This window comes from Rhea americana, unplaced genomic scaffold (assembly GCF_003343005.1).
Source record: "Rhea americana isolate MKP2758 unplaced genomic scaffold, rheAme1 scaffold_5, whole genome shotgun sequence".
Taxonomy (NCBI): domain Eukaryota; kingdom Metazoa; phylum Chordata; class Aves; order Rheiformes; family Rheidae; genus Rhea; species Rhea americana.
In genome coordinates this window covers 3,313,340-3,320,608 of record NW_028186645.1, presented here as the reverse complement: position 1 = coordinate 3,320,608, position 7,269 = coordinate 3,313,340, and the positions used below count along the sequence as shown (strand labels likewise).

The 7,269-nt window shown below is 41.0% G+C and overlaps 1 protein-coding gene across 3 annotated transcripts in view; it reads right to left on the bottom strand.

The window, feature by feature from the left end:
- Window positions 1–3,475: 3,475 nt before the first annotated feature.
- Window positions 3,476–7,269, bottom strand: part of BCL11B (BCL11 transcription factor B) — a 91,031-nt gene continuing 87,237 nt past the window's right edge. For all 3 annotated transcript variants that reach the window (XM_085317470.1, XM_085317472.1, XM_085317471.1), the window contains one exon: window positions 3,476–5,765. In XM_085317470.1, the coding sequence (XP_085173596.1) occupies window positions 3,754–5,765 (2,012 nt within the window). In that variant the 3' untranslated portion in view covers window positions 3,476–3,753. The remainder of the gene's footprint in view (window positions 5,766–7,269) is intronic.

The window sequence follows — 7,269 nt, the reverse complement described above, 5'->3', positions numbered from 1 at the left end:
TCTCTCTTTTTCTTTTCTTTTCTTTTTTTTCTTTCTTTTTTTTTTTTTTTTTGGGGGGGGGGGTCGGTTTACCGTCATTTCCTGAAATGGGGTTGCACATTTTCTCCTTCTCCCCTTCGCTAGAGTGTCAGCGCCTCTTCCGTCACCTGTCTTCCCCTCGACCCAAAAGGGAGAGAGAGCGAGAGAGAGAGAAAGAGCAGCAAAGACGAGAGAAAGCAAAAGGCAAGGATTTCATCCCAGTCCCAAACATTCAGAAATCTATGGAATGTACAAAAAGGAGTGACCAGCAGCAAAGCAGATAATAACACGGACTGGCAAGACCTGTACACGGAGTAGGTCCTGTTCTGACAGGGAAGAGGAGGGCTGTGCCTGGACCAATTTTACTTCAAGCCGGTCACAACGGTACCAACAGCAGAGCATTTCACCGGTGTCAGAGCGGATGCAACAGCTCTCGCTTTTTAAAGACTAAAAACGACTTTCTTCCGGAGGGCGGTGGCAGGGGGCTGGGGACGCCGGGTGGGAGGCGGCAGTGACAGGTAAAATGTGTTTGACATCTTCTGGTTTGAAAGGGGGCAAAAAACCTCTCCCCGTCTCGAGTCTGCGGGGAAGCTGTGCCAAGTCACCCAGACACCTTTACGGAAACCGAATTTCATCCAACGCGAATAGGCAATAACCATCCAGCCTGGTTCAACCATACCTKGTAAAACCTTGATGCAAGGGGTCCAGGCAACTTTGACGTTATTTAGAGCCCTGTGGGAACAGCACTTTTTTGTAGGCCATTTCTGACAAAAAAAAAATATATATATATACAACTAAAATTATTTGTGAACAGCAACAACAAAAAAATTAAAAATAAAAAAGCACTTAATTATTTTGTTTTGTTTCTTTTACTCAAAGGTCGTCTAACAACCTCCTTTTTTTCCTGTACAATAAGGACTTCACATACAAATTTTTTTTTATTTTTGCAATATTTTATCCTGCCAAATTAAAAAAATATATTATGGCAGCCTGTTTGTTTGTTTTTATTTTTATTTCCAAATTCACTAACAAAAAGGTACATTAAATCCTTTTAAAAGGACAAGCGTACAGTTAAAAAATTACAAGCTTCAGTAAAAATACAGCAAGTGCCTACATCATATGAATCAACCAATATCAATATCCATTCCAGAAGGGGAAGGGGAGGGGAGAGGGGAAGAAAAAAAGAGAAAAATAGGTACAGGTCAGAAACGTGATTTTTTTTCTGCAAAGCAATAACAATATTAAGCACTTTTTTCTACATACTTTTTCTACATGGTGTAGCAATCACCTTTTAATCCCCAAATACAAGTTTCTATACATTTTTTGAAATAAAAATTCAACACCCAAGGCAGAAAAAAATTTACTAAAACTCAAGACTTTACAGTTACAGTGACAAGAACAAATTTATAGACCCACCATTTAAATTTTACTGCAACATTTTCAAGGAAAAAAGAAAAGTTTTTTTTTTCTTTCTGGTTTTGTAAAATGCCCAGGCATTCTCCATTATTACAAATACTGGTCCACTTTTACAGTAATCAAGAAATTTTAATATATATAATATATACTAAAACCCCGTCACCAAAAGAAAACAATATACACATGGCCATTATGGCATTTTTTTTAATAACCTATTAAGCAAACTTTGAAAAAAAAAAGATTGCTCAAACACACATACACACAATTTTTTTTTACCCTTGTATGTATTCAATACTGTAAACGTATTTTAAGACAGAGTGCACTAAATTTAACTTTTAAAAAAAATTAGCCGTTGTTCCTGAATTGTTTTTTCTCATTCAATGATAACAACTTGTAATTTGTGTCATTTGAGTTTTAATTCAGCAGTAAATCATTTCCATTCCATTTCCTAAGCAGCGTTGTCCTGAAAAAAAAAAAAAGGCTGAGAATAATTCAGCTAATGGATGTCCGAAGTTGTGCTGGGTATACATCTTCATTTGATTGGGTCTTATGGCATTTTCATGTCCACTATCTTCAACCAGTAATTTTTTTAAGTAAATGTGGCTCTTTTTTTCTAAAGAATGTACTTTTCTTGTTTTACTTTTTTTTTTTTTTAAAGTCTTTTCATTTCACAAAAACGTTTTGCATTTGTCTCAAGAGACTCAAATAGGAAGATCAGTTTTCAAGGCACTCACGTCAAATTGAATGGCAGTAGAAAAACTGTCCAATAAATTATTTTTATTTATTTTTCTTTATAGTGCCAGTATTGTGAATGCCATGCTTAGCAACACTGACACTTAATCTCAGCTGTTCCCTTACAGTTTAACCCACCTTTGGGCCAAGTAGAAGAATATGATGTAATTTCTTGTTGAGAAGCCATTTTTCTCTTAACCACAAACAAAAGCTTTAAAGTGCGGGTCAACACAATTAAAATGTCTAACCATAATTGTCTACTGTTTGTTAATATTAGTCTTAATAAGTTTTACAAAATTTTAAATTTGAAAGTAGAGCAGGTGCACTTTTTTCTTTACTTTTTTTTCCCTGTTCTAATGCTTTTCATGTAACATAATTCAATTCTGCTCCTAGTTCAGTTGATTCAGACTTCAGCGGGAACAGAATCTTGCCAACACAGGTAATTCAATTCAAATTTATTTTTTTCCTTTCTTACAATAACATCATTGTACATCATATAAGATAGTTCTAGTATGTCCATTCGTAAACCAAATGCCTAAAAGTTGAGATTTTTTTACTGAGAATTTCTCATCCTGTTGTAATTATTTTAACTACAGCAAATCTGGGCTAAKTAAGAGGCACGTACATATGTCCTGAACTCAGATAGATTTGTGTTTGTGAGGAGGCTGAAAAAGAGAAAAAGATGGCATTTGGTTCTTCTGGGGCCTGAAGAGAATATTGCAATACCGCAAATGTACTTTTATTTTCACTGGGACGAGAGAGGGAAAGATATCCTAACAAGTAACAGAATGGCATCATTATGTTGCCAAAGCTTTAAACTATCTGATAATAATGCACAATTAAGAATGTTATGTTTTTCTGAATGTAGCTGCCTTCTGAAAATACCTGCACCCATGTCTTTTAAGTTGACATAACTTTAATAATGAAATCTATCTAGGAAAGGCCTCTATCATTAGCAACATTGTCAGTGCTACATATTAGATCCAATTCCAAAAGAAAGTGCTAATTTTAAAGATTGTTATCCGCTGTACAATTTTGATTTCCCTAATCTTCAAGGTTATTTAAAAAGAAGAAAGGGGAAAAAAAAAGAAAAGAAAAGAAGAAAGATCTCTGTTAAAATGCTGGCTTCTTCACAAGAAATTACACGCGCTTAGCTTAAATTTCAACAAAGCAGCGGCCCAAAAATTATAATTTAAAAAGATATGTTTCTCCCCTACAATGCAAGTAATCTCAGGCTACGACTGGGTAAAATTAAAAAGGGATACCCAACAAAATTTTAAAAGAAATTTAAACAGAAAGAATAAAAAAAGTACCTGCACATGCCAAAAAATTACAAAAACCCAATAAATACAGAAATTATTGCACAGTTAAAAGGCTCCACAATTTTTACTGCCTTAATCAACCCTCGGGTTTAATAGAACTTTGTAGACACAGGTTATATTTAAGTGCCAAAGCCTGGCACCTACCATAGTTATGCTAAGTTATGTTTACGGAGGCAAGTTAGGTCATCTTTTCTCAGTTGGCAATAGTTAAACTGTACAAATAAAATGTTACCTAGACCCCTGAAATTTAACCTAGTGGGGGGCCTTAGCTTCTTTCTGCCTGCTCAATTTTGACGTCATTTGTCAGCAAATGTTCTCCATGCCACTTTTTCATGTGTTTCTCCAGGGTGCTGTAAACACTGAAGGGCATCTGGCAAATGTCGCAGCGGTAGACCTCCTTCCCTATCTGGCCATGCGTTTTCATATGACGCGTCAGCTTACTGCTCTGGGCACATGCATAGTTGCAGAGCTCGCATTTGTAAGGCCGCTCTCCAGTGTGGCTCCGACGGTGCACTGTTAAATTGCTGCAGTTCTTAAAGACCTTGCCACAGTACTCACATGTATCACTCCTCCGCCCTTCCTTCGAACTGGGTCGTCCGGGACCGGGACCACTGATGTGGGGAGTGCTGCCTCCGCTCGCCGTGCCGCTGCGCCCTGAGAGCCCCCCGTCTAGCATGTCCCCCGGTGGGGTGGAGAAACGCAGGCTCCCGTTCTCCGAAGAGTGCTCGGAAGAAGTTGCAAAGGGGGATTGTCGGGAGTCTGTGAATCCTAGAAATGGATCCTTCATGAAGTGCCTTGATGCTGCATACCCTACCAGCCACTGGGAGTAAACATTTTCGGAAGGTATTATTGTTGCTGGTGGCAAGTCCAAATCTTTCTCTACCTTTATTCTTTTAGAAGAATTGTTTAAACTGGGGCTTGTGATAGGTGTCGGCTTGCGAGGGAACAAGTTTGGGAAGGGTTCACCTGGCCCAAAGTTTCTTCCATTGACTGTCCCTTCTTCAGTGCGGTCCAGCTCTCCTACCACTGAGTCTTCATCACCTGTATCTCTCTGACAGAGATCTCGAGGACACAAGTCTCGCTGGTCAGAAGACCTTTTCATGAAACTACTCCTTTTCTGTTTTTCAGCTAGCATGTCATTATATTGCTGGATGGCACCTAGACTTACATTCTCTATAACTTTTCCCAGGACAAGGGATTTTTCGTCTGGTAATGATTTGGAACCATTTTCTCGGTTGCGACTTAGCTCTGAGTCCATACTGAAACTTGACTCTGGCCTGCTCTCATTTTCAAGCTCCTCCTCTTCCTCCTCCTCCTCYTCTTCTTCTTCATTGTCATGGCCCAAGGAAGGATCACTCTCATTCCTGAAATCTGTCTCACTGGATTTTAGTCCCTCTCCAGTGAGCTCGCTTGTGCCTGGCTCAGGGGAACTAGTGGTGGAGAGTCCATCATCTGACCTGCCTGTCATGGAGCCAGCTTTATGCATATGTGTTTTCATATGACGCTTTAGCTTGCTGGCCTGGGAGCAAGCATGGTCACAGAGTTGGCATTTATAGGGCTTTTCTCCTGTGTGACTGCGTCGGTGCACGATAAGATTACTCTGGAACTTGAATGTTTTCCCACAGAATTCACAGGACTTACTCTTGGCCTGAGGCTGGGGAGGCGTAGTGCTGCTGGGGGGCATTGGTGGCAGTGGCGGGGTGCTCAAAAAAGGTGATTTAGGACTTGGCTGGAAAGGATTCAACAGGCGATGCATAGGGTTGGTGCGACTGGGCGAGACTGGAGGAGGGGTGGAACTGTTTCCTGCCAGTTCTCGAAGCCTTCTGGAGAAATCCATCGCTGGAGACTCAATTGCCATGGGGTTTAAACGCATAACTCTGTCAAAGGCACTGGGATGCTGGGCAACTAACCCCATTTCTTCGGCACTAAGGCGATGTGGATCCAGATGATGACGAGGTGGCGGGCTGAAAAGTGGAGGTGTGTTTGGGAGCCGACCCTCACCAAAGCCAGGGTGTTCACGCAAGATGGGTCCTGTCATCCGTAAGAGATTGAAAGGGTTGTTGTCTCCAAGAAAATTCATCAGCGGGGACTGTGCAACAGTCTCTGGTCCCAGAGGAGGAGGGATGGTGATGCGTGGAGTAAGGGAACTGTTTGAAGGGCTTGTTTCCAGGTAGATGCGGAATCCATGTGTGTTCTGGGCATGCTGAAGCAAGAACCAAGCGCTATTAAAAGGCTGCTTGCATGTTGTGCAAATATAGCTTGAAGGCTCATCTTTACCTATAAAAGAAAAATAGAAAGAACACTCAAAAAATAATACAGTGGAGAACATTTAAATACAGTTGGCATGCACTTTATTTTGCTAACACATTTCCTCCTTAGCATTTCTGAAAGAAGCATTTAATTACAATGTATTGACTGATATAAACTGTTGAACAGCACATTTACTCACCRTGCTTATTCATTTAACATGTATGACAAAGATCACACATACGCACTGGTGCTATATACATTTATATCCTCTAACTTGCATATAAAACCTTCCTTTATGACGCATGAGGATCCAAATCCTTTCACATGTTTATTCACTGAAAGGAATTTGTTTCAAGGGATTTATGACTACATACGAAAATCAAACAAAAAGTGGTGTTGTAGGTTTTATGGGGCACCTGCAAGGAGCTTCAGTATCATTTTCACTCTTTCATTTTATATTTTTATATACTTCATGCAGCAGTCCTCTGAGATCTTGCTGTATTTAATTTATACATGCTCCAGCCATACTGACCCTTCCATTTTTAAAATACTATGTAGGTATTTATCTGCACAAGTCCTATTAAAGTCAACAGGAGCTTGGAAAACGTATCCCTGCATAAACCACTTTGAGATTCTTTTTGCCAAAACACCAAGAAGCCACTCAAATGAAACATCCGGTAATCAAAGCCGACAGCACGGTTGCAATTAACAGTAACAAATGTCGGGCCGTGCTTGAACTGGGTCCCAAGAATTTCTGAGCCTGAGCCTGCCCTCCAACGCAGAAATGCTCACCAGAGCCAAAAAACACTGTTCTATTTGCCTTTCTAGCCACTCTGAAAAACTGTATAGAGGTGGAAAGCATTCCTTTAACCTTGATTCAGCTTTACATAAAAGACAGGTGTGGACAAGTCTGCACTACAGTCATAATTTTGCTAGCAAGAAAATTCCAGTCCTGGGCACAATATAAACTATGTGCTATCTTCAAAAAGCCTCTTTTTTTCCCCCTTTTTCAATTCCTCTGCAGGGCTCCAACTCTGATAAATTCATAAGTACGGGTCAACTTGAAAATCACAGTGCAGGATTCRTTTTTTTAAATGAGTGGGAGAACTCCAGAAAAACAGGAGTTTYTCCTCCCCATTTCCAAAAATCTAAAATTAACGGCTTGTTTGCTTGCTTGTTTGTGAAAGCGCGTATTTGGGCTAGTGACAGTGCCCCTGCGCCCAAAGGCACTAAGCTTCCTGGAAGCTCAAAACCCGAGCCAGACTTGCTGCCGGCCCCCGCGCGGCCCGGGCGCCTGCCCCGAGCGGAGCCCCGCTCCGGCGGCGTTCGCACCGCCGCCGAGCCGCCCAGCCCGCTCCCCCGTGCCCGTACCGCCCTTCGCAGAAGCGCCCTGCTTCGGCTTGAGCGCAAAAGGGTTAATAACGTGAATAACGTGAATAATCCAAACTAGACTCCCGGCAACCTAAAGGCTTTTTAAATTAAGACGCAGCCTGAGAGGAAGGACTGCTGCCGACCGGCGAATTCACCTCTT